Here is a 26866-nt window from a genome sequence, read left to right on the forward strand (position 1 = left end):
TAATTTCACTAGAGACTTGATCGCTTTTTATGATGAACAGATTGAATTTATTCTTTTACTCACATATAAACATTGATCAGCGAACATAAGCAGAAGCTCAACCAAACCTGAATGATCATTGTTCGTATGTGAATAAAAGCCTAAATGAAATCTGTTCATCATAAAAAAATGATCGAGTCTCTTCAGAAAATTTGGATTAAACCGCACCAGTGGGCCCCAGTTGAGAACCACTGGTCTATAGCGTTGTTAGCATAGCAACATGCTAACACTAACTCCTGAAATCAGTCAGTCAGGTAAGAAGCAATGTTGGCATGACACAAAGAACTTCTAGAGAGTTCCAAATCAATCACTTGCAAGGTTTCATTTCAGTTAGAATGCTGCCTTAAAAGGCAGTAGACTGCAAGGCAGCTCGCTAGCCGTTATGTTTGGTTAATGGAGTTCTGTGCACCGTCTAACCATTGACACTTCTCTGACTTTACAAATCGCAGTGGTATGACACGTCAGGAGGTCCTGGAAGTGTCTGTCACAACCAGAAACTCTTAGGTGATCATACTGTCCAGGCCTAGATCGTGTCTGAACAATCTTCACTGATCGTTCGGTAACTGTACTAGCCGACAAGCACAAAAGCTTCCCTGATGTGCTTTGAATCAAACTGCACCTTCTTACTCTTGTCCTACTTGCTCTTTTGTGTCAATAATCACCATCATCATGACGACAATCATACAGGATAAGTGGACCTCTATAGATAACCCAACACAGTTTTTATTTGTAGTCTTTGTTGCTGCTCTTTTCTGTCTCGGTCTGTCTGTGCGTCTGTCTCTACATGAGACCTTCAAGTCATTCTTTTACAGCCGTAATCATTCCCTCTAAATCCATTTGTATGGCAGTGTGTGTTTCCATGGCAACGTCTTTCACCATTTTAGTGCCGAAAGTGAATATGAATAATGTTTTATTTACACACACATTGTCCCAATTTATGCATTTCTATTTATCAGAACTGTTTTATATGAAACAAATGGCTAAATCAACCCTCCCGACTGTCAACCAACACGATAATGTAATATCAGAACCCAGAAATAATCTCAGAATATACTCATTTCAGGCAATTCCTATGTGATGAAATGAACTAATGAGAAATTAGTTTTGTTCCTATGCTAATGCAGCAGTGATTAAGCTGTTTTACATTGTAGAGTGTAATCCAATAGACCGGTAACCCAGAAGAAGTGATCATTAAGATTCAGCCTATTCATGCCGCGGATGCTCCGTAGGCAGGAGATGATGTGCCCTTCCCCCTAATGAATGAAAATCAGCCATGCTTGGCTGCAACAGCACCCCCCCCAAAAAAAAAAAAAAAAAAATCCCACAATCCTCATTCCATTCTTATTTACAGAAACGAGATATAGGGGTGCTGCTATATTAGGCAAAGTGCTCTTGTCTCGGACTGGAGCATGTTTGCTGATTTGGTTCTCTGAAGAAACCCTTCATGGTCTCTCTGAGTATATGCCTTCCTAATAACCCCTTATATTTCACAAACAATCATGAAATTTTTATCAGCACGCTGCTTCTTGCAGCTGCGCTGGAATGAGAGGATTAGAGCGTGTTGAAACTAGGCTGCCGTGCGCGAGACGAGCGCGGGATGCTATAGTGCACAGGTTAATTTCATTAAAACGCCAACTCGGGACCGGGAGATGCCGCCGGGGGAGCTTATCATTCAGCTGGCCAACAGAAGGAAAGTCTCGGTAAAATACGACTCGAGCAGCCGGCTTCACGATGGCTTCTTCTGAAGAACGATGTCTCGGAGAAGCTGGGGAATCTCGGCCCCCGGTGGGCAGGATAATGATGCTGGCGAGGATGTGAGGAAACAATTCTCTCTCCTTCTCCCTCTGCGTTTCTACGGCTGTGGAAGAGGAGGGGGAAATCGCTGATCCGTTTCCAGCCAACGGATTCCATTTGAGGAGCGACACTTGCGACGCACACAGGTGCCCGTTTCTTTCCAGTGTGGTAGTGAAGGCGTGTGAGTGTTTGTGTATTTGCACTGGTATAAATGAGTGAGATTAGAGATGTCAAAAGGGGACAGCGCAGCCTCCATCATAGATTGATTGAAAGGCTGAAAACAACAGGGTGAAAGAGCAAGAGGGAACAGATTCCGAGAGGGTGATAAATACTCATAAGGCACAGCGCTGCTTTTCCGGTCATTGGGAGAGAGAGAGTGAGAGAGAGAGAGAGAGAGAGAAACATTTGTGTGACGTGTGTGTGTGTGTGTGTGTGACAGCGTTCCCTCAGTGCGTAGCAGAGAGACAGGTCTGTGCGCTGACACTCACTCCAACGGGCTGATGCACTCTGGAGCTGCGAGCAGGACCCTCTGGGAGACGTGTGCTGCTCGAACTGTCGGAGATGCTTTGAAGACTCGGAGCACTGCGCTACACGTGTTGAATCGCATACCTGCATATCCCTCTGCATCTTAGAACACTCCACACGCTCGTGCATTCGCTCAAACCATGGATACTCTGGCCAACGACACGGACGGGCTGGAGAACTCCTTGAAGTACTCCAAGTGCGACCAGACGGAGAAGATGTGGATTAGGCTGAAAGGAATGTAAGTGCTTCTTGTTTCATACTCTTTCATCAGCATGACTGGAAACCCTGGTTTGATTCCTGGCAAGAGAGAGAATGACAGAGCTGTTTATGAGCGGTATGGTTGTGTTCACTGCTGGGAGTGGGTGAATCTTGACTCTTGGGGCAGCAAGTGTGTGAATGTAATACTAATGAGACTGTCAAGCCTAATCAAGCAATGTTGTTGTTCACATACTTGCTTCTACTGACAGTTTTGGTTAATGAATTCAAATCAGTCTTGTAAGGTTTGGGTTCAGCGGTGTCATTTCATGGTGAAACAATCCAAACATCATTTTTTTGGATTTAATTTTTAATGAAAATATGACGTTGTATTTTGCATTTCATCATCAACTCTGTAGTCAGTACAATTACAGCAAACAGTAGTATTGTGCACAATACGTAAATTTAAATGTTAATTTAACATAAATTTAACTTGTTTTTTAGCAACAATAATTAATAATGGGTCATTTATGATACATCAAAGTTACAAACTTATCAAACTTTTATATTTTTAGCCACAATAAATAATAATAGATCATCTATCAAACTTAATATTCAAAACAGAAATAAAGTTACACACTTGGACTCATATAATGCATAAAGAAAAGCATTTAGCAAACTTTATTCAAAACAGCAATATAATGATATATTTTGACTCTTTATTCAGTATGTTTAATTTGACTGAAATCTTGTTATGGCAATAAATTCCTATTTTCCAGCATAAAAATTACTTTCTGTTGTTCTGGTCACTGCTAAAACATAATAACGTTTAGTCTAATGTTAAATGCATTGGTGCTGGAGCAGAGGGCACTCTAATCAGGCACTGTGACCTAAAGCAGAAGCAAATTTGTAGAAAGTCGGAGTCACTGAATGGCTGATCCCGGGATTTAAACCAGTCTAGTTCCATCACCTCCCTGCAAAGCTCATCCAAGCCTCTTTGGATCTATTCCTATAGACCGATCTTGCTCATCCATTCATCCCATCTTAGGTAGACAGCGTTGTTTTGGGATGCGTTGAAACAGCTCTACTGATCAACATCCAGGCCACAGTTGTTCCTTGGAAACTTCTAGAAGGAATAAACACAATCAAAATTATTTATTTTATTCTGTTTGATATATAATCAAATGTATTAACGATTGATTTGCAATATACCCCAATGCGCTGTCGATTTTCAAACCGTCAGTCTAAAACACGTCAGATAACAGCTGCTCCATGTGATAACTAATTCACTGCAGTGGAAAAGTGAGAATTCCTTGAGATCCTGGCTTTGTTCACACTGGAAATAGAGCATGCTGTTCTTGTCAGTCCCGTACTTTACACACGTAAAAGTACTTTCTCCCATGGCATGTGCTCATTATGGCTGCAAGCTAATGTGCTTCCATTTTTTGTCTTACAGGCAGAAGTACAAACGCACATCTCAAAGGTAAGTCCAAAGTTGGTCTCTATCTGTGTCGCAGCAATTCATTGAAGGAACATTTCATGCATGACAAGTAATGCAAGCTAGATGAATTGAACCGCAATCTTATCACTCCAGCTGGGTCACTAATGGTTTCATTGCCACCTCCATAGTGTGGGGGTTGCATAATGGGTAAAGATCTGGTGTGCTAACGTGAAGGTTGCAGCTAAAATCACGATTAAATGGGCTGATCAAGGAGCTGGAGAGATATTGACATTACAATCCAGCGCTTTCACCTGTGCCAATGAACATGGTGCTTCAAGGACTCCGTCCCTGTAATTAGGCTTTGTTAAAGGGCTAAGCATCTCTATCCAGACACAACCTCAACCAGGAACAAGACATTGGAGTTCTTCCATTTCCATGTGTGATAGCCCACACAATACAAACTGCACTCGCCGTCTGATGCTGTCTTATGATGTACGGATTACAGAAGTGGGGCAGCTCTGGAATGGAACGCTGAAGAGATTATCGTAACGTGTGCATGGCAGATCTGTATTGATATTCCTAAAACATTCTGGTTAGGGTTTGTTCTAAAGCCCTGACACTAAGTATTGAACTTGTGCTATTGATTCAGCCCGAACCGTTGACTAATTTCGAACCATTTTGTGGACAATTTTAGCCTTGGGTGTGCTTTGTACAATTGAAACTTTCATGGAACATTGATAGAACACTTAATGTAACCAACAGCAACAATGTCATCATAATAGCCGCATTCTGAATTATGATTGGTCATCTTTCTTACATCTATTTGAATACTGAATTGTGATGGGTTGCAGTGCACAGTCATTTAGGAAATGTCACAATACCTAGTGAGCTCCCTACTGCCTACATAGCGTACTGCTTACATAGGCAGCACCCAAAACCTGAGATGGAGACTTAACTCACAAATTATTTCAAATAGAGTTTGATGTTGCTAAACTAACAGCACAATACTCTAACATGTATAAATGCATTGCATACACATATTTTGGGTAAAATAGTCAATTTTTAATTAAACTGAACTATTTTTTCAGCGTTTTAATAATGATGACATAAGGACATACAGTGTCTTCTGATGATTTTGTGGGGTTTTGGACAATAGTAGTATAAAATAATAGTAGTATAAAACCCATTTCTTAACGTACACTGAAAAAAAAATGTGGCTTTGAAACAATTTTCACTGAGAAATTGCTAAATTTCACAAATAATTATAAAGAAACGGCTCTACAGAAGGTGATAGTTTCATTATTCAGCTCAAGTCAGTTCAGTGGGGCAGTTGTGGCCTAATGGTTAGAGAGTTGTAACCTGAAGGTTGTGGGTTCGACTCTCAATACCATCTGGAGCAAGGCACCTAACCCCCAATCGCTTGCAAAAATGTCTGTCCACTGTTCTGGGTGTGTGTGTCCACAGTTTGCAGTGTGTTATCACTATACTGTAAAAAATGAATTTTCGGTCTTGTAATTTTCATTAAAAAAAACTAAGGTGATAATTAAAAATAGTTATTAATAAAATTGTGGTTCAGTGTTGTATAGAAAATATTGAGAACATTTCACTAATAAAACCATGAGATACATTTTCCTAATTTTTTTAGGGAAACTTGCATAGTTTTGATGCTTGAATTGAGGAACCGTTTAAGCAAATAAAATTAAAGAAAGGAGGCTACCTATTTATTTTAAGAGAATTAGCTTAATTATGCAGTTTTATTTAGAGACACCTTTGTTAGTTCCCAGCATGCTTTGCATATGGCTGGAAATGGAGAGTAAATATTGAAATTAAGTGTTATTTTATGTGTTTTTGAGTGAAGGAAAAAATCTGTTAACGTTTAATGTTCATTTATGTTTGACATTTGAAAGAGATTCTGTTATGTTGAAGTTTTGATCGTTACCATTGTGCAGAAGAGTAGAGCTCATGGTTAGGTTGTGGATAACTGCCTGTACTAATACTTTGAAACATGTTGCTTTGTTCAATGTGTAATAACTTTGCTATTGCCAGTGCAGTAACAGGTTTGTTCTTACTTGTGTTGTGCTAGCAGAATACAGTGTTTTAATTGTACAATATAACTTAAAGTCAAATATAAACACAATTTCTATTCACTCTAAATCACACACTTTTGAGAGTCAACTTAAAATAAAAAAGGACATTTCACTAAAAGTATTAAATTAATTGTGTCATAGACTAAATAATTTAAGAGATTTTACATGATTTATTCAGGTAGATTCCATTAAAGAATCAAACCTTAAAAACTACTCAAAAATATCATGTGTAATATTGTTACCATAATTTTTTTAAGTAAACAGCACATACCATTTTTTACAGTGTACTCACTACCCCTAATGTTTGTGCACTAACTGGATGGGTTAAATGCAAAGGACAAATTCTGAGTATGGGTTATCATAATAGGACTTCATATGTCACTTATGTTCATTCAACTCAGTTCAGTTATTGTCGATGCTGCCTCACTTGGTTTTGGAAAGGGGCATGGTCAAAGATGTCCATCTAGCGCATGTTTACATAAAAAACAATGGAAAAGCAGCGCAGAAAATGCGTTCTGTGTGAACAGCTTTGTTATGGTTTTTACACTCTAAAAAATGCTGGATTAAAAACAACCCAAGTTGGGTTAAATATGGACAAACCCAGCGATTGGGTTGTTTAGACCTTAGCGGTTGGGTTAAATGTTTGATCCAACCTGCTGGGCAGTTTTATTTAACCCAACTATTGACTATTGATTGCTATATGGCTGGCTTAAAATGAATCCAAAATAGGTTGGAAATTAAAAATCAGACACATAATTACTAGAGGCAACAATAATAATCAAAAGGTGAATATTTATTAATAAGCAATTTAATAAATGTTTATTGTTTAATTATTGTTCATTAAACTTATTAATAAATGTTAAAAAATATAGTAATTTTTAAACAATAGTTGAGTTAAATAAAACTACCCAGCAGGTTGGTCAAACATTTAACCCAACAGCTGGGTCAAAACAACCCAATCGCTGGGTTTGTCCATATTTAACCCGACTTGGGTTATTTTTAACCCCCCACTTTTTAGAGTGTATGTAACCAAGATCTCTGCATTGAGCTGCTTTATTTCAGCATTGTTTTAAATGAACAACGCAGCAGCGCCTTATCAAGTGTATTCAACTGGATAGGCTAAGAAAAACATTAAAACGCAACAACTCTTACGTCATCATCACATCTCATGCGTCACTGCACTGTAAAAAAGAATTGTTGGTTAACTTAAAAAGTAAGTTACCTGGTTGCCTTAAAATTTTGAGTTCATTGATATTAAAAATTTGAGTTAATGCGATGAAAGCGATTAGTTTAAACTCAAAATATTACGTTATCTGAACCACATTAATTAGCTAAGTTGATTTGACAAAAGAAAAAATGTTGTGATAACAAATTATGAAAATAATTTTTTACAGTGTGATAAGGGTGCCTGACGCATATCTAAAAAACGAATGCACCATTTTTGCATTCAAATGTGGATTTTGTTTTAAATTCGATGAATATTCGAAATTCAAATTATAAATTTCAAATTATTTTTTACCAGAACTAAATCCCTTTCCTCAAACTTTAACAATACTCCTTTGTTGCCTTGCAAGCAATGCTATTTCCTTTTGTAAATGCACATTTAGGGACCCATATTAAGTGAATAGTAGCCCACATACATATCCAAAGCATTACTGACTTTGAAGGGCCCTGATGCCTTCACTGGCCCTCCTCTATGTGGAAACCTCTGTCAAGCTCTTTTGTGCAGGCCAATCAGAGCAGTCTAGCTCAGGTGAAGTGGCCTTCACACACCCCCACATTACTGCCTCTGATGCTAAACACTCGCCTGCCCTCAGTAACAGCCCCACATTTATGTAATGCATGCTGAGAGGTGCTACTCAACAATGGCCTTCCTTCAAAGCACAGCTCTCCACTATCAGTTAGGCGGACCTCAGTGTGTGTACTTTAGAGATTCTGTGGAGAGGACAACAACATCTCTGCATCAGTATTCACCTCAGGAAACAAGAGTCGATTGGTAATTCATGTGTCAAAATCAGTCATGTGCTGAAGGTGTGAGAGGTTTATGCGGAAAACTGTGGTTACTGTAATTGGGTGAATCTCACAAAACCTGTCAGGAGCAAGTCCAGGTCCCCAAAATCAACAGAAAGAAATAAGAAATTATAATTAGCTTGAAGACAATGAAGCCTTCTTTAGGACCACTGTGATTTTTTTGTGACATTATTTTCATAACATTTCCTCTCATTTAAAATTAAAAACGTAAAAAAAAATGTTTTGCTGAAAAAAATATGATAGAGTATTGTTTATGTCATGGTGGAACTGATGCTGGTTAAAATATTACAAATTACTGTAATGCAACACATATATAACGAAAGAATGAGAACAAAAAAAAAGTAAAATGTCCCATGCATTATTCAGTTTCTCCCTTAATCTCAATAAAACAAAAAATATTGTGTAAAAACAGGAAAATAAAATGTAACAACGCAAAAGTAAAATGTTCAGATATTACAGTAATTAGAATTTGCCGATAAAATGTGCATGATTGTTACTAAAATAATGTTACAATGGAAAAAAATCTTAATGGTTCTAAAAATGTCCTTTTTTCCTTTTCATTTTAAAATGACATGACCTGAACATGTTTTCATGAGATCCAACCAGTGAGATCCCATTTTGTAAGTGGTTGTTTTGTAGTGTGAAAGGTATATTCAACCACAATTAGTCCGATGGCATGAACTTAAATAGAATGTGAGGTGACAGCGTGTGACACCTTATAATGCAGAAGATAATCAATCAAACTAATTATATCAGCAGTGTTTTAAGCGCGTAGTGTTCAGCAAGCTGTCAGTAATGAATAATGTATGGTGGTCTTATTGATTAAATGACTCTACAAGAATAATGAGTTAAATTCTATAGATGGTTTTAAAACAAAAATCTTTATTCAAATCTTTTGGAATTCAGAAGATGTGAGTAATGTATCCACTAGAGGCCCCCATTAAACTGTCCCAACAAAGTTCACTGAAAATATTCACATGCATAATGTGGCTCTTTACTCACAAAAACCAACCTTATCCATTTCATGTATAATTTGACACCACACTGTAAATTTTTACCTTTCCACTGCACAAAAAGTTCTTTATAAAGTTCTTTAGATTATTACAATGTTCTTCACACTAAGAAAAAATGGCTCTTTTAAGAATTGTTTTCTGAAAGGCTCTTGAGGAACCCAAAATGGTTCTTCTATATGGCATCGCTACAAAAACTCCCTTTGGAGCCTTTATGCTTTACTGATTATGGCAAAGTTACCATTATTATAATGTGGCATTGTGTCATTTTCTTATGAAATCAACTGCACAGACTATTCTTGGTTTCAGCTATAGCAAATCCACTTCAGTGACACCAAAAGCTTACTTGCACTGACCTTTACATTAGAGCAGCACAGTCCATAAGGGTGTTGAGTGAATATAAAAGTGTGAAGAGCTGTGCATAGGTTGTTCATGTAAGAGGCGGCATTGTGTTGGTCCTCTTTCTCTGAAAACACAACAGAAAAGAGTAGAGCATAATACAGCGAATGTCGAGTAGCCATCGAACAATTTCCAGCTGTATTGTGTGTCATTAGCTGTTGAAGTTAAAGACAATGTATTAAACAACAGACTTGTGAGACAAAACATTTCCTGTCATTCACTGAGACAAAACACACACCTAATGTCAATAAATTGCACTGCTTTTTGTTGAATAAGTGCTACAAGCTTTATATATATATATAGTTGTCATTAAGTAAAAAAGAGGGAAAAAATATGAAATTGCCCAACATATCAATTTTTTTCCCATTTTTATATGTTGACTTAAAAATTCACAAGTACGAACTTTAGCTCATGTCTATTAGTTCTGAGGTCATCTGTATGATAAAATTAACATTTGGCATGTATGTACATGTAAAAAAGAGTCTTTCTCATTTGGGAAAAATTATCAAGAAATTTGATGACTAATCTTGCACTACAACTTTTTGTCCAATCAAATGCTCTCATAAAAATGCCCCTCCCCCAATATAGTCTGCTTGTGACTCGCAGTAGAAAATTATGGTTTATTTAAAGTCTCTTAGTTATTTTAAAATGGGCCAAGTTCTTAAAGGGATAGTTCACCCAAACTTGAAAATTTTGTCATTAATTACTCACCCTCATGTCGACTTTTGTTCATCTTCAGAACACAAATGAAGATCTTTTTTATGAAATCTGAGAGCTTTCTGTCCCACCATAGACAGCTACGCAACTGACACTTTGACGCTTCAAAAATATCATAAAGAGTTCGTAAAACTAATCCATATGAATCGAGCGGTTTATTCCAAATTTTCTGAAGAGACTTGATTGCTTTATATGACAAACAGATTTAATTTAGGCTTTTTATTCACATCTAAACATTGATCAATGAGCATAAACAGCAGCTCAACCAAATCTACTTGAAGCACAAGAACAAACATCTTGCAGAAGCTCAAACATGCTGCATAACACAAGAGAATAAACCTCATTGGTTCTCACACGTGTCAAGCAAGCTTGCTTGAGCTTCCTTTTACCACTACTGATGTGTGCATTGATGAATGTTTATATGTGAATAAAAGCCTAAATTCAATCTTTTCATCATATAAAGGGATCGTGTCTCTTCAGAAAATTTGGACTAAACTGCTCAGTTCATATGGATTAGTTTTATGATCTCTTTATGAACTTTTTGAAGTGTCAAATTGCATAGCTGTCTATCAAAAAGATCTCCATTTGTGTTCCAAAAATGAACGAAAGTCTTACGGGTTTGGAACGACATGAGGGTGAGTAATTAATTTTCAGAATTTTCATTTTTATGTGAACTAACCCTTTAAGTTGCAGTCGCAGTATGAGCCCATAAGCACAACTTTCAGTGTTTGGAGCATTATGTGTGTATTTTAAAACTAGCTGCTAATGTGAGAAAGAAAATGTGACATCTGCAGAGTAGACCTTCCAGACATTTCTGCATTGTGTTGTGTGGGCTTCCTGTCAACAGGTTCCTGTCTCGGGCCTCGTACCACCTCTCCAGCATTTGCTAAAACATTCTGGTGATGTCTCCTGGCAACTGAGTGTTTCCTGTTCTCTGGATATGTATTCATTTCAGGCTGTCCAGAAATTGGCAGATGTCAACAAACAGACCGGCATCCTGCGAGCAAAGAGGCTTTGGGGTGTTTTGTTGTGTTACTTTAGCTTGTTTGGGAACATGTAGCTTATTAATGTACTGTTGTTTCGGAGTTGTCAGAGGGAGGCGATCATGCGCATGCCAGAAGTGAGCGTCTGTGTCTGCTTCTTGTCAGAATTAAGCCACACACACACTCTTGCATGTGGTGAGAATGAATGCTGTAGTTTATTTTATCCACTTCCTCTGTATGTCTATGATTTACTTGAAAGCCATTTACTTTTATTCCGTGTGCGTTTCCTAAAGCAAGCTAAAAACCATGTTTGGGTTAGTGCACTTTTATTTAAAAGGATAGTTCACTCAAAAGTTAAGGTTTTGTCATCATTTACTCACCGTTATGTTTTTCCAAAATGAATGGTGATCACAGCTGTCCTTGGTCAAACTCACAATCCACTTTCATTGTGGGGAAAAGAGCAGTTTGGACATTTTTTAAGTCATTCATAACATGAGGGTGAGGAAATGATGAGAGAACTTTTATTTTTGAGTGAACTGTCCCTTTAAGCCTTTGTTTACACTGACAGCAAAGTGACAAAGTCATTTTCGATGGGATTTATCTCTTCCCACATAATAATATAATATGATATAATAGGCCTCGGCGATAAAACGGTATCGATATTTATCGACAGTACGCTTTCATTGATAACGATAGAAAAAAATGTTTGATATAACTCTCGATATAGTTTCACTTAAATGCACTAAAATGTAAACAGACATTAAGTTCGGTTGCATGAACAACTCTCAAGCTCGCTCCGTCCCTGGATCACAAACAGACGCGCTACGAGTGACACGCAAACAAGTTGCTGTGGAGTTCAGATGCGCAATCGCCACGTGAGATCAGAACACACAAACACATGAAAATGAGTGCTGTACCTGCCGGCGACGAGGAGATTGTGAAGAAAAAAGGACATGTCAGCTCGTCAGTGTGGCAGTTTCATGGTTTCCTTACATCTTCCAGTTGATCTACTTCAAAGTTCATCTTGAGAGAGCAGTTGTCATGTTGGTATTAACAGCTGCACAGTGTTTAAAAGTTTATAGTTCAGATATAAACACTAATGTCTATGTTATCGATCAAAAAAATAAATAAAGAAAGAAAGAAACTTGGCGCTGAAAATGACGCATTTATCGTTTACATTGTTTCACCGCAGGTGGCGACAAGTGAGTGTTAAAAAATGTATTTGAATCTTCATTCAACAGATTCTTTCAAATACACTGATTCATCCAGTAATAAAACAAGAGTATTTATGAGTGAGTCATTGAATCATACACAGATTTAAAAAAATAATTCAAATGAATTAAAAAATTTTCATAATCACTTCATTCATAATCATGATCTCAGTTTGAAACAAACAAAAACGTTTCTCAATTTATCCAGAATTGTGCAGCTCTAAGTATCTTTAACACTTATTTATTTAATCTTCATATAAAATATAATATATATTTTCATTTTACTTTATTTTGTTTTGTTTTAAAATTATTTGTTGTTTGACTTAATTAAAAATGCATTGGTTAAATTCAAACTTTTTTTTGTACTGGTCTTTTTTTTTTTTTTTAAGTTATTACAATTTTTTCAATAATTATCAATACCGATCAATATGAAATATTATATCGTGATAATTTTTTTAGGTGTATCGCCCAGCCCTATGATATAATATAATATAATATAATATAATATAATATAATATAATATAATATAATATAAGTAAGCAATAAGGTACGAGAGGCTGTGCTGTATCATATATAAGTCACGGCTGAAGGGCGTATCAGCCGTGATTTATTCACGATACAGCACTAGCCTCTAGGACCTTATTGCTTTTATAAAACGGTTACCACACAATACAAATATTAAAGCCAAAAATATGTATCAATGCAACTTTCATGAAGTAAACTTTAACCAAAGCCTTCCTTCCGCCGGAAAAAATAGTCCCTGACCGTGAACAGCAACAGAAGTTACATTATTATGCCATTAATTGGCAGCAAAGACTGTCTTTATGAGTGTGTCAGTCAGTAACGAAGACTTTTACATTGAAAAGACTGAACTGTTGTGAACATGGAACAAGACGCAGCTGACAAATGCTTTGACTAGCGCTGTCAGTCATGGGAAAACCCCTTAAATGTTAAAAGGACAAGATAATACATCGGAATTTAAACAGATTTTTTACTATGAACATAGGACTGATCTGAAGGAAAATGCTAAATCTGAATGCAGGTAATAAACTCGCTCATTCGATCTTTTTCTCACAATACTCTTCTACATAATACAGTAAGCATCAATGAACAATATAAATTGAGAACATACAGTTTACGTTGCTAAGAGTGGTTGCTAAGGGTGTTGTGTAGTGATACACAGAACCGTTGGGTGAAGCGGTCATAGCCGTGTTTTATCGTAAATAAAACACAGCTATTGACCAATCAGAATCAAGGACAGGAACTAACAGTTTTATAATATAATATAATGCTGTATAGTATAATATAATATTATGAGTGATGTGATAATATAATATTTATATACACTACCACTCAAAACTTTGGGGTCAGTAAGACTTTATTTTGTTTTCTAAAAGAAATAAATTCTTTTTTTTCAGCAAGAATGCATTGAATTGATCAAAATTGACAGTAATAAGAAAAAGTCTATTTCAAATAAATTTCTATTTAATCAAAGAATCCCGAACAAATGTATCACAGTTTCCACAAAAATATGAAGCAGCACAACTGTTTTCAACATTGATAATAATACGAAATGTTTCTTGAGCAGCAAATCAGCATATTAGAATAATTTCTAAAGGGTCATGTGACTGGAGTAATGATGCTAAAAATTCAGCTTTGCCATCACAAAAATAAATTACATTTTAAAAATATTAAAATAGAAAACAGTTAGTTTAGGTTGAAATAGTATTTCACAATATTGCTGTTTTTACTGTATTTTTGATCAAATAAATGCAGCCTTGGTGAGAGACTTTTTCAGAAACATTAAAAAAATCTTACTGACCCCAAACCTTTTATTCTGCAAACGTAATGTTAATTTTTAGCTGCAAGAAAACTGATTTCTTGTCAAAACCGAATGACATCTTATTTGCGATCAGATTTTTCAAAAGGTTTGAAAGCCCACAAATAATTTTAATTCAATTCAATTCACATTTATTTGTATAGCACTTTTCACGATACATATCGTTTAAGGCATCCTGCAGCAGGAGCACCTTCACTACCAACAGCACACAAACCTCCAGAGCTAAAACTGCTGTCAGTGTGAACGGGGCTTCAGCTGGCAGCTGAACAATTTGTTTAGTGGACTGGAATACCAGAGCTTGGCACCATATGTTCGCCCTGAACAAAAAGCCTGTACGACAGTTATCTGCGTCCTTATTTAGAAGCCATCCAGTGATCTGAGAAATTTTCTGAGAGCATGATTTGTCCTTGCTTGTTTAACCTCTCCCTCTCTTCTCATTTATTTTTTACCTCTCTTACTTTGTTGTTGACTGTCTAAATAAGGCCACCTGACTTTGATTAGATCACGGCATGGAGAGAGAAGGGCTCCCTGACAAACAATTTTGCCTGAAAATGAAAGTGTAGCAATGCAATTACCATTTTCTTGCATTCAATCAGTGAATGCTCGAGGCCTCTAATGGTTTCGGCAAACAACCAAATCCTTGCTTTCTTAAAGAGGCTTTGGAGCCATTTTTTGTGCAATTATAGAAGAATATAGGAAGAACATTCACAACACAGCATCATCAATACTATATCACTTCATGTTGAGAGCACCAATCACCTCTGTTCTCAATCGCCTGCATTGCAATCATTTTTTAACTCATCAGTGTAAAGCTGCAAAGCACAAAAAGCTGGCTGTGAGTGATAAAAGAAACAGAAGTGAATAGAAAACAAAAACAAAAACCCATTTATTCTTGATATGAGCACTATCCGCTCCACACTCAAGTATAATGGTTGCTATAGCAACATGAATCACAGCGTGAGGCTATAAGGTTAAATTAGGATTGCTTTATCAGTTTTAGATCGGAACAAAACTGCTACGGCTGGCTCTGGAAACAAACAAACAAAGTCATTAGCAACTAAATGCGACAAATTTTTGATTCTCGTTCTTTCCATGACATCATCTCAAACTGTCAGAGCTTAATGTAAGTGCTTTTTTGACACATCGGTGAAGAATGAAAGAACACCAGGCTTGGTGGTACTGCAGTAATTTCAATGTCACTAACCCAACCTGATCGACCCAGGAGGGAGAGAGAGAGAGAGAGAGAGAGAGTGTGTGTGTGAATTTACCCATCCAGAGGAAAATTGTATTGCTCAGAGGTGGCTCAATCACAGCTCACAAGACTTCAGGGAATAGATCAACAAAATATGAAAAGCATTTACTCACCTTCATGCTGTTACAAATCCGTATGACTTTCTTTCACAAAAGGCGAGTTTTTGAATAATACCCTGGAAGCAATTTTCAAATACTCTAAGTCTGAAAATGCTCTAAAATGGACCCCAAAAAAAAGCCATGTGAACTACAAAAACTGGCATTTGACACTTGCCAATTCTTGCGTTTGAGATCAAACAACATTGACATCACTACTGTAAAATTTGATGAAAAGATTAACAGTGAATAATGACTTAAATTGCTGAAAAAAGTCACAACATATGACTTAATAACTTTAAACAGAAAACTGAGTCATATGGACTAAAATTCATTTTTTATTTTCAGAGGATGAGTTCCCAGATATATTTAACGTAGGATGATAACAATAATTATTGCAATATAAAATTATAACAAAAGTTCGATAAATGTTTGATATAATGTTCATACTAAACAAATCATACTGTGGGGTAATGAATATAATTACAGGATTCTTGTCATTAAGCTATAGCAGTTTTTGTGCATTTGTATTATTCTAAGGGCCAGATTTACTAACAGCTTGCGCAAGCCAAACCCTCTTTTGGCGTTAAAAAACTACTGTCGGGATTTACTAAAGACACACAGTGCAAAATTAGCGCTGAAAAGGCGTGGACTGAGTTGTCTTTGCGGCTGACCTTATTGCATATGCATTTGTAGGAGGTTCCCTTTCAGATGCAAAATTTATGGGAGGAGAGTATTTAAATTTATCACGCAACACGATTTACTAATGTTTGCGCTAGTCAATTTACTGGTATTAGCATTATTTAACGCCCAAAAACACCCATTTTGCGACATGGCTGCAATTGTTGCTGCTAGGAGGAGACATCGCAGAGAACAAAGAGCGCGTGGTAGAAGGGAAAAAATATTTTCCACTTGTATTAATTTCTTTGAAATGCCAGAGGAAGACGTTATCCGAACATATCATTTTTCGAGCCATGTATATATATTTGTGTACGTGTTTGTCAGATTACATGTAACAAGTTGTGTCCTGATGATCATCAGCTCTGCTTATTCGCAACCCAACGCTAATTTGCACTGCTCTTGGTAGATTGCGTTGGTCATTATGTAAATGATTTGACTGTGTCTGTGTTCTTTAATTTCAGCAGTAGATCACGCGCAAAACTTGCCACTCCCATCGGCACATTTATGGAATTGAGCTAAGTAAGACATATAGAGCCAGTAAATCTGACCCTATATGTCTTTAAGCTACTGTTTTTCATAACAGATACCATAGAAACAATATAGTTACTATTTTTTTTTTTTTTTTTTTTTACCATGGCAGTGAGGTGCAATGTGTGGTTTTACCTGTGGTTAACATGATCTGAATACTATGGAAGACCAATAGTTAATTTTAATCCTAACTCAAACCGTCAGAAGTTTACCCTATAAAAATGAGGTTGTTACAATTTTTACATATTATGTTAGTGTTTTTGTTAATGAACATACATTTATATCTGCATCCCACCTCAAGCTACTGCTACTGTCAACTCATCTGCTAATGTCAAATGTGCATTTCTAATGGACAAAACATGTAATATTAATTTGTCTGGCAAGTGTTTGTCATGTTCTGATGATGAAACCACAATTAACCCTCTGGTTTCAGCCCTAGTTTAAAGTCATCATGAAATCAAAATGGACAATTTTTAATTTTTTTTTAAAAATGACGTTTACTGACATATAATTTCACCTTGAAAGAATTTTATGAGAAACGTTTGAGTTCATATTGAGAAGTCTAACTGTTGATTGCAGACTGAACATCTGAGCAGAAACTGAGCCATTGTTGTGATCTTTACTGAAACTCTAAAGGAGAAAAATCTATACACTCGAAAAAGGTCTCCATTTGCTGTCAATTTGCTGTCTAGGACAAAAACAACTGAGAGTTGTGATTTTTATCCCTGTGTGGGAAGTAATGGCGCTTTTTAATTCAAGCTCAGAGTCTATTAAGATAAAAAAGTGTGCTTGAATGATGTTTTTGTGTGTTTTTTAAATTCAAGAATCAACAGCTACATTTTCTAATTTTGATCATTTTGATATAAGATTATTTCCTCTTAATCAAATGTTCAGTCAAAAGCCATCAAGCCCATTAGCACAGAAAAACACATCTTGAATAGTCTTCACATCATCCTAATGTTGTATTTAGTGCCACTTTGAATTGCAGAAATGATTTTATGTGCTTGCAGATTTTTTAATAAGAAGTTTAAATGTCAAATCAATTCTCATAATATCATCATAAGGAATTTCATCAAAAGGGCTGTTACCACTAGCAACATACTCTTTAGCCTCATAATGGCACGAGCGATGTAAAAGGGTCCTGAGTGATGTTTTCCTCAGCCTCCTGCAGGGAATGACTCATGCTTCCCCAAGGGCTTTCAGTCGGGGCTCAGTCTTAACAGAATGCGCTACAGACAAGCTAATTATCAGCACGTTAGCCTGCGTGTGCTAATTAATCCTATGTCTTGCTGTCTCAAACTCCCAGCTTTGTGTTCCACTGCCCCACTAGAACAGTTCTGCCATTTATTTGCATGGCACTGAAGTCATGGCCGGGCCATATGGCTCTGGAGAGCGAAGACCATTGAGATTTGTTGCAATGATTGATCACACATACAGGTTTTTCTGTAGCCACAGGAAAATGTAGTCACACTTCAGCAGTTTTGTGTGGGAGGTCACAAGCTTCTGCGATTATGACACATACTGTATGAAGTAGTGAAGAGAGAAATCTCCCGTAGAAAATAAATCAAAATGAGATTGCTTTAACGTTTCTCGTAGACAGTATGGCAATCAAATGGAGAGTCTCCGGCTTTTTCTTCTGAAAAAAGACCATAACAATCTCATTGATCTCCTGTAGTTTCAGAAGAGATCTCAATAATGTCTCAAACTGTGCTCAGATTTGCAAACATGCCTTAAAAGTCAGAGATCTCAATATGAACTCACACATTTCTCATCAAATTCTTTCAAAAACAAAAATCTGAGATGTAATATACATTAAAAAAGTTATTTTAAAACTGTGCTCAGATATGCAAAAATGCCTTATGCTATCAAAAGTCAGATCTCAATATGAACTCAAATATTTCTCATCAAATTCTTTCAAAAGCGAATTATCTGAGATATACACTGCAAAAATGCTTTTCTTACTTAGAGTTTTTGTCTTGTTTCCAGTCCAAATATCTAAAAATTCTTAAATCAAGAAGCATTTTCTAGGCAAGTAAAAATTATTGTCTTGTTTTCAGACAAAATAAGTCAAAATGAAGTGAGTTTTTCCTTATAATCTGCCAATGGGGTAAGCAAAATAATCTTATTTCAAATCGAAAACAAGGATATTTTGCTTACCCCACTGGCAGATTATTTTGCTTGTTTTAAGGAAAAACTCACTTCATTTTGACGTATTTTGTCTAGAAAAATGCATCTTGATTTAAATTTTTTTTAGATATTTGGACTGGAAATAAGACAAAAAATCTAAGTAAGAAAAGCATTTTTTGCAGTGTATTATCCATATTAATTTTCTATTTTCAAACTCTGCTCAGATTTGCAAAGATGCCTTGTGCAATCAAAAGCCAGAGATCTCAATACAAACTCAAACATTTCTCACCAAATTCTTTCAAAACCAAATTATCTGAGATATAATATCCATATAATGTTTTTTTCAAAAAGATCAATCAAAAGTCAGAGATCTCAATATGAAACCAAGCATTTTCATCATTTTTAAACCAAATCATCAGAGATATACTATCCGTATTCATTTTCTATTTCAAACTTTGCTCAGATTTGCAAATATAGCCTTGTGCAATCATATGTCAGAGATCTCAATATGAACTCTAACATTTCTCACCAAATTCTTTTAAAAACAAAAATGTGAGATATAATAACCATAAAAACGTTATTTTTAAACTGTGCTCAGATTTGCAAAGATGCTTTGTGCAGTTATATGTCAGTTTTCAGTATGAACTCAAGCATTTCTTACCAAATTCTTTCAAAACCAAATAATCTGAGACATGCTATCCGTTGAAATAACCCATTTGACTCATTTGTTTTTATTTTTATTTCTCCTACACTGTCAGAATGTGCAAAAAAATGTATAGAGGTACAACAGTAGTAAATGTACCTTATATTTGTACTTTAGAGTAGTAATATTGTAGATGTACGGTACAAACCTTTCAGGGGTAAATAAGGTACAAGATGTCCCTTTAAGGGTGCCCCAGTGACAAGCTGTTGTACCCCTAAAGATATTTTTTTTTGTGTGAAAGAAGTGTAAAAAATGTAAGAAAAAGTGTTAACAACACATCTGACAACAACAAAGCTGAGAGCTCTCGTACTACGTCTGTCTCTGAAAGTGAGATTATTGACACCTATTTAAGCTGTTTTAAGATATTAAAATATTTACTAAAGAGTGCATTTGTATTGTGGAACAAATGTTGTTAAATTATGAGGTGATAGAGGCACTTCAGGACTGGAATGCGGAGAAAGCAGCAGCAGTTTGTTGCCATAGAGACCAAAAGCGCAACTTGTGGTGCAATGAATTTGTTCAGCTTTCTACCTGGAGTTAATCTAGATACAAAAGGTTGAAAGCATTCCACAAGACTTACAAGATGTAACCACCTTACAAGACAGAAATAGGCCTATAAATTTGAAGACTTGTAGGTTTATTTCTATGATGTGGAGTTCTGGTGAATAGTAAACATAAAACACAGAAATAAATTACGTACAGGGTAATAGAAATCTACGCTAAGGCCTTGTGTCCACCAAAGTGTTTTTTTCCAGAGGCTAGCATATTTATCTAATTGTTTTCAATGGGAGTGTCATGTTTTTTAAAACACCAACAGAGAAAAATTTTCAACTTTGGGTAAAATGCAGCGCTCATCACTGTCACTTTTTACCCAGCCGTCCAATCACAGTGGAGGAGGGGCGGGGCAAATACCACACCGACCAACCGTCGCATTCTGCTTGTACACCGATAACAAACGACGACAAGCACATCTCTTCATTCAAAACTAGTGCCAGAACAAGTATGTTACATTGTGTTGACATTTTTATATTCAGAAACAAACTGTTTGCGAAATCAGATACTAGTAACAGTTCCATGGATATTCCATATTGGGGATGCACCGATACCGATACCAGTATCGGGCCTGATACCAAGCTTGCGTACTTGTACTCGTACTCGTAAAAATACCCCGGATACCAAAGACCGATACCTCGCGTGACGTAACTGACAGAATTTTCCATGCACAGAGACACCGGCGGCAGCAGCAGAAACAATGTCAGCCTCAGAGGTGTGGAAATACTTCAAAATTAATGATGACAACACACACATTGCGAACTGCATGCTTTCAATCACAATTCGTTATCGATTAGTGAAGGCGGGATAGGCGGAATTGCGCTGAATGACACAGACCAGAAGCGCTCTCTCTCTCTCTCTCGCACGCGCTCTCTCGCTTTCTTGTGCGCGATCCCAGTTCTCTCAGACACCGCGCGATCAGTTCTCCTCGCGCCTGAATGGTCAAATGCCCACATAGTTGTCAAAATGTCCATTGTGTGGAGTATCTCACGTAAATACAGTCGGTTATGGCTTAAGTCTATGTAAACATTTGGGTGAAAACAGGATATGTGTCAGTATCCATGGATTCGGTCTTAAAGGGACCGTAGCCTATATTTGTCATTAATGTTAATAAATCAACAAAAGATGTTAAATAAATGTATATATGGTAAATAAACCTACTGTATCTGAAAAACAAGTTTTTTAATTTGTATCTCTATAGTATTTGTTGTATTGTTTGTAATTTGTTTGTAAATTTCTTTTTATATAACAACAATTATATATATTGGTAATTATGCCCTTTGAAGGTTATTGGACACTGTGAAATTTTTGTTCTTTAAGTTTGTGACAAGCACATAAAAATTATTTAGAGTAATAATAAAGAAGCTGTCCTACATTCATTAGTCTCACTGTGTTGTGCTTGGAAAACTGCAACATCACCAAAAATAAAAAAGAGAGAGAGAGAAATTAATAAATGTATAGGCATCGGTATCGGTATCGGCGAGTACCAGAAAAAAAGTATTGGTACTCGTACTCGGTCCTTAAAAAATGGTATCGGTGCATCCCTATTCTGTATCATACAAAGTCCCTTTAAGGCAAGTCATTTCACTCGGCGGCCATCTTTGAAACACCTCTCGGGCTCCTATCTCTTATATATCTTATATATCCTATATCTTGGGGAAACATCAAATTCTCCAAAGCTGTACACCACGCTTACGATTAAATTTCATATTTGAAATCACCAGTGAAATCTGACAGCAACTTTATCATAAATGTGGTTTCAGAAATGACACTATAGTTTTATCACGACACTCTCAAGTCTATGGTGCAGGATGGTGGTGACTTTTGACCTTTGTGTCATGAGGAGATCATGGAAGGAAGGAGTCCAGGAAGAAGAAAACATTAAACTCAATGTTAGGGTCATGTGCCTACTTTGGTGTGGTACACAAGGAGAACAGGCACGGCAATCTGTCCATTTGTGCTTTTACCATCGCCTCTAAGGAAGTCCAGTGATAATCCTTTAAGTCTGTATTGTCCTTTTGAATATCTGCTGTATCCTGGATTGTGAAGTCTGTTGCTATAGATACTGTGGCTGGTGGCTTTTATTGGGTGTTAAGACTTATCCTCCATCTTTGATCCCTTATTGGCTACTTTCTGCTGTAATATACCATATGGATATGTTCAGTCATGTCTGTATGAGATTTTATATTTGGCTGAGGTAGTATTTTCCACATTGTGGTGATTCCATCTTCACATTTTCATTCTGGCTTAAAAAAAAAAAAACCCATCAAGGATTGTGGTGGGATAAGGCTTCTAAACCGCAATCTCAAATGTTTTTGGCTGCATATGGTTACTGTTTCAAAAACTAGCATGCAGTAAGTACACAAAACCTGGTTGAAGAAAGAAGGAAGCAGTGTTTTCATATGCTTTTGCAAATGAACTATAAACTACAGCAGATGTTTCTTAGAGATGTTGCCTTTGGTCTAATAAGTTATTCAAAAATAAATTAAAAATTATATTTATATATAGACAATTATTTGAATACACTGTAAACATGTTGAGAGATGCACCAATATGACAGATATGACTGGCTGATGTAGAGAAGCCACTAAATATTTTTATATTATTGCCTTTACTCAATAAATGGCTGATGTTACAGTCCAACACTGTTTTGTCACTAAACACTAAAAACTAGTCTTTAAAAAATGCTTAACAACATTATTATGTATAGTATGAAAATGGATATTTATTTTGAGATTTGCTAAAGTATACATTTAACAGTATTATTAAATTATTAGTATTTTTAAAGAATAACTAACTTGTAACAAGTATAGTTAGTTTTGGTTCCGTCTTTAAGCGCGGCATATACAAACGCTAAAAAATGGTGAATGGTGGATGTCGTGATCGGAGCTGTGTTTGTTGTGTGTCGTGGGTTTCGTGATAACGGAGATGGAATGTAAACGCATAATCTACGTGGCTGAAAGAGCAAAAAGTGGGGCTAAGAGACAAAATCTCCTATGACAACTTTAAGTATCGGGCGGAGAAAAGAACACAACCCTGCAGACAACAGGTGAATGCCGTTTTCTCTGTTTTCCATTTTTGTGAAGAAAATGTCTACACGGCTTTTTAAATATGCCGGGTGCTGGTGTTTGACATGCGTTTGACCAATCAACGTACACTTACGTCACTGACATTTCCTATAGAGCTGGCTACTCTGAAGTAGGAGCTAATTTAGTTCCCCCAAAAGGAGTTCCTAGAAGTAAAATTGTTCCTAGCTCCTGCAATGCGAGCACGGCAAAATCCGTACTTCAGCCAATAGTTCTAGGAACTATGAAAAGGTTCTTCCGGTGCGAAAGCCCCTTATGTCTTTCTGTGTATTTAAAGGCCCACTGAAGTGCATTGAAACACACAGCTCCTCCCCTTTTTTAAAATAGCCAATAGCATTCTGTTTATATCACAGCTCAGCCAGAGCTGTTGAGCTTGGTAAAGCCGCAGTTTCCTCATAATTTCTAACCGTTTCTCCTCCTAATCTCTTCCATATCGCTTTAAAATATAGCATCCTGTGCAGAATTCAAATTGGGTCCAATACGTTTTGTGATCTGCGTCGACTTGCGCATATGATCCGCTCTGTGCTATCGTGTCTCTGGAGCGGAGCAGGCTGTGTGGTGGTTTGCGTGATACTAACGTGAATCCAGAATGGAAAGCATATTTACACTGTCTGAATCGTTCCCTATATAGTGCACTATATGCTATTCACCATGTAGAAAATAATAAATGTGTGAACAAGTGGCCGATTCCAGCCGCAGCTTCAGCGTCTATTTATAATGTAGGGGGCGGGACGCTTCCGATTCTAGAGAGCTTTTGATTGGACAGAAGATCTGATTAGAAGCTGAAGTGCAGAGTGATGTCATCAAAATCATTGATCCATATTGGAAGTGAGAGACTGCTTATAGCAAATTTTGTAATTATAATTGTTTTGAAGCACTATAGCTTAGATAACAGTAAGGCTAACATATTCATAGTAAATGAATGGAGACTTCATGGAGACTTTAAGCCCTTATTTTCCTCAGTCCTTGGTTCGCTCTTGTCTTTGTTTTATGTGGTTGTGTGTTAGTTTTTTCCTGTGATCTCCTGTGTGTCTCGTTGTGGATTAATAAAGAAGTGTTTGTTTGGATTCTCCTGCGTCATGCGATTACTACAACCACAGAACACGACAGAGCTAGGCGTTAGATGACGGCAAAGGTAATCTAAATGTAAATGAGCATGCACATTAAATATACAACATTAGCCAAAATATATCCAATATTGACTGATACTTATAAAACACTCTAATATTCACCAATATGGTACTGTGCATTTAAAAAAAAAAAAAAAACAAATTAAGGATTTTAGTATTAAGTCATGTAGTATAACCAAGAAGGTGTACAATACCTGGAGAGAGTTATATCCATTAGCATTCTTATTTATCTCAAATTGTCAATCATGTCACTGTCGAACTGCACGCAAATGACATCATGACATCGTTGATTGGCTGATGGCACCACAACAACACACACAGTCCCACGGCCTTCAGTGACTATGCTGAAGCTGTGACGTCAACGGCAGCAGTCGTGGAAAAGTACAAGTCCATTCTGCATTTTTAAAAGCCTCTAAAAAGAATCAGGCACTGGTAACATCTACTATAATATAATGATATATTAGCACTTTATATGTTAAAATTATTTCATAAGAATATGCTGCTTTTGAATGGCCGTCAATCAAGCTGCTTTTCAGAAGCAGATTGTGTAGTTACAGCGTCTACCAGCAGGGGCTAGTGGGGTAAAAGCAACATGCTTGTTGTCATATGACAAGAAAACCAGGAAATGATATCACACAGGCCCTAATGACCATGTGGCAAGGTCAGTCATTTTTTTTTTTATATATATATCAACTTATTGGGTATTTTGATCTATTAATGGCATTGCAATGTTAGTTTAGGGTCTTTTATGTCAAATGACTTCAAGAAAACTTCATGATATTTGTAAAAAAAAACAAATAGGCCTATTGATTTAACCTTGTAGAAAACAATATAAACATTTTTCAAAAGTGCATGAAGCCAACACAAATACAAAAAGTGCATTTCTAAAAACTTGGCGCATACATTTAAAAGTGTATTTTGCATTTAAAAATGCTTTCTCCTTTTCATCATCTCAGATATGCTTATTTATCGTTGAGCCTTATGCAGTTATTAAAATAACATCAGATATGCCAGAGATGTCTGCCTAAGCCGTCTGCTGTATTTCGAAGCCTCATGATAGATGAGTAAACAGTTTGGATTGTTTGTATTTTATTTTATGGGCCATTTAAGAGTAACTCAAACATTACTCAGGCTCTGATGTCAGATTTATCCCCATATTAGTGTTTCTTTGAAAATTTCACATGCAGTATATGCTCTATCTGTATCCGAGTCTGGATCATTTCGGTATTACCTGAAAGAACTGGGATCTGTTTTCGTGTGAGTAATGCTGACTTTGTGAAATTTCCATTTGAGTGCACTTTTACATTAATCTATACAATGTTTTACCACTTTTAGCCCAGTGCTTCATATTTTTATTAGTGTATGCTGACAATATATTTTAATTATGATAATTTGACAGGATACAATTGTATTTGGACTAGTATTTCTCCTTGTCGTCATATTTTTGCCTTATTAGGACACTCCAGTCTCTCTCTCCACTGTACCATTTTTATGTGACGTCTTGATTTTATAGGCCGTTTCTGTATATTTTTTATTTTTTGGTTGATTCAGTTTGTCAGTGAATTTGTCACGTATTAACAATGCATCTTATCTCTGAATATTTTTTATCTTAATGATCCGTTTTCCAAAATCAAAAGTTTGCAGTGACCCCTGATGCACTTTGGGTTCGCAGCGTTGCACTTTCTTTCCATAGGGAATTTGGTTTATGTTTTTTTTTTTTGAACTGCACATGGGGTCTACCTTTCTGACCAAATGAGGAAATATGCTGTTTAAACTTTTCAAGACCCTACAAATCAAAACTTGAGTTTTGTGACATTTAGTCCACGTGTTTTCGCTTTGAGAACTTGAGAGGGTGGAAAAAAAAAAAATCTTTTTTCATTTTTAGACTTAATGTGATGAAACTAAAGCCTATTGGCTGTTTAAAAAGATGACACAAGCCCTTTCAAATGTCCTATCCCGTATTTCCTGTGTCAATAAGAAGATCAGAAAGCTGAATTAAATGGGGTCTTAAAACAGGTTTATTTTTTTAATCTCTGGACCTACACTCTTAAAAATAAAGGTTCCAAAAGGTTTTTCAAATATTCATTAGTGTGAAGAAAATTTTAATAATCTAAAGAACCCTTTTCCACTATAAAGAACCTTTTGTGTAATGGAAAGATTCTGTGAATGTTGAAGGTCCTTCATGGGGCCATCAATGCAAATAAAGAAGCTTTATTTATATATTTTAATATAGATAAGCACTGCTGTAGCTAATAAATCTTACAATAAAATATATCTTTGATAAAGCTGTGCATTAAGTTGCATTTTCAAAAAAATCTTTATCTAATACTACATATTTTGAACAGTTGACAGGCCGTGGAATTTACAGTTTTAATGATCCAGAGAATGTACTGTAGTACCACTTGCCAGACATGTTTCTTTTTTCTCTTTTTGATGTGTC

The 26866-nt window shown here is 36.3% G+C and overlaps 1 protein-coding gene and 1 long non-coding RNA gene across 3 annotated transcripts in view; one reads left to right on the forward strand and one right to left on the reverse strand.

Annotated features, from left to right (window-relative positions):
- Window positions 1-1431: 1431 nt before the first annotated feature.
- Window positions 1432-26866, forward strand: part of pde1a (phosphodiesterase 1A, calmodulin-dependent) — a 78519-nt gene continuing 53084 nt past the window's right edge. Inside the window, exons 1-3 of one of the 2 annotated variants that reach the window (XM_051906943.1) lie at window positions 1432-1979; window positions 2273-2596; window positions 4010-4036. In XM_051906943.1, the coding sequence (XP_051762903.1) occupies window positions 2499-2596; window positions 4010-4036 (125 nt within the window). In that variant the 5' untranslated portion in view covers window positions 1432-1979; window positions 2273-2498. Of the gene's footprint in view, window positions 2597-4009; window positions 4037-26866 lie in introns of both variants that reach the window. The other variant, XM_051906944.1, reaches the window with a different exon arrangement.
- LOC127519318 (uncharacterized) lies at window positions 2928-25059 on the reverse strand. Its single transcript, XR_007931781.1, has 3 exons — window positions 24621-25059; window positions 9479-9588; window positions 2928-3679 (listed from the first exon to the last, which is right to left on the reverse strand). It is a non-coding gene; the product is annotated as an uncharacterized LOC127519318 (long non-coding RNA).

This window comes from Ctenopharyngodon idella, chromosome 9, assembly GCF_019924925.1.
Source record: "Ctenopharyngodon idella isolate HZGC_01 chromosome 9, HZGC01, whole genome shotgun sequence".
Classification (NCBI taxonomy): domain Eukaryota; kingdom Metazoa; phylum Chordata; class Actinopteri; order Cypriniformes; family Xenocyprididae; genus Ctenopharyngodon; species Ctenopharyngodon idella.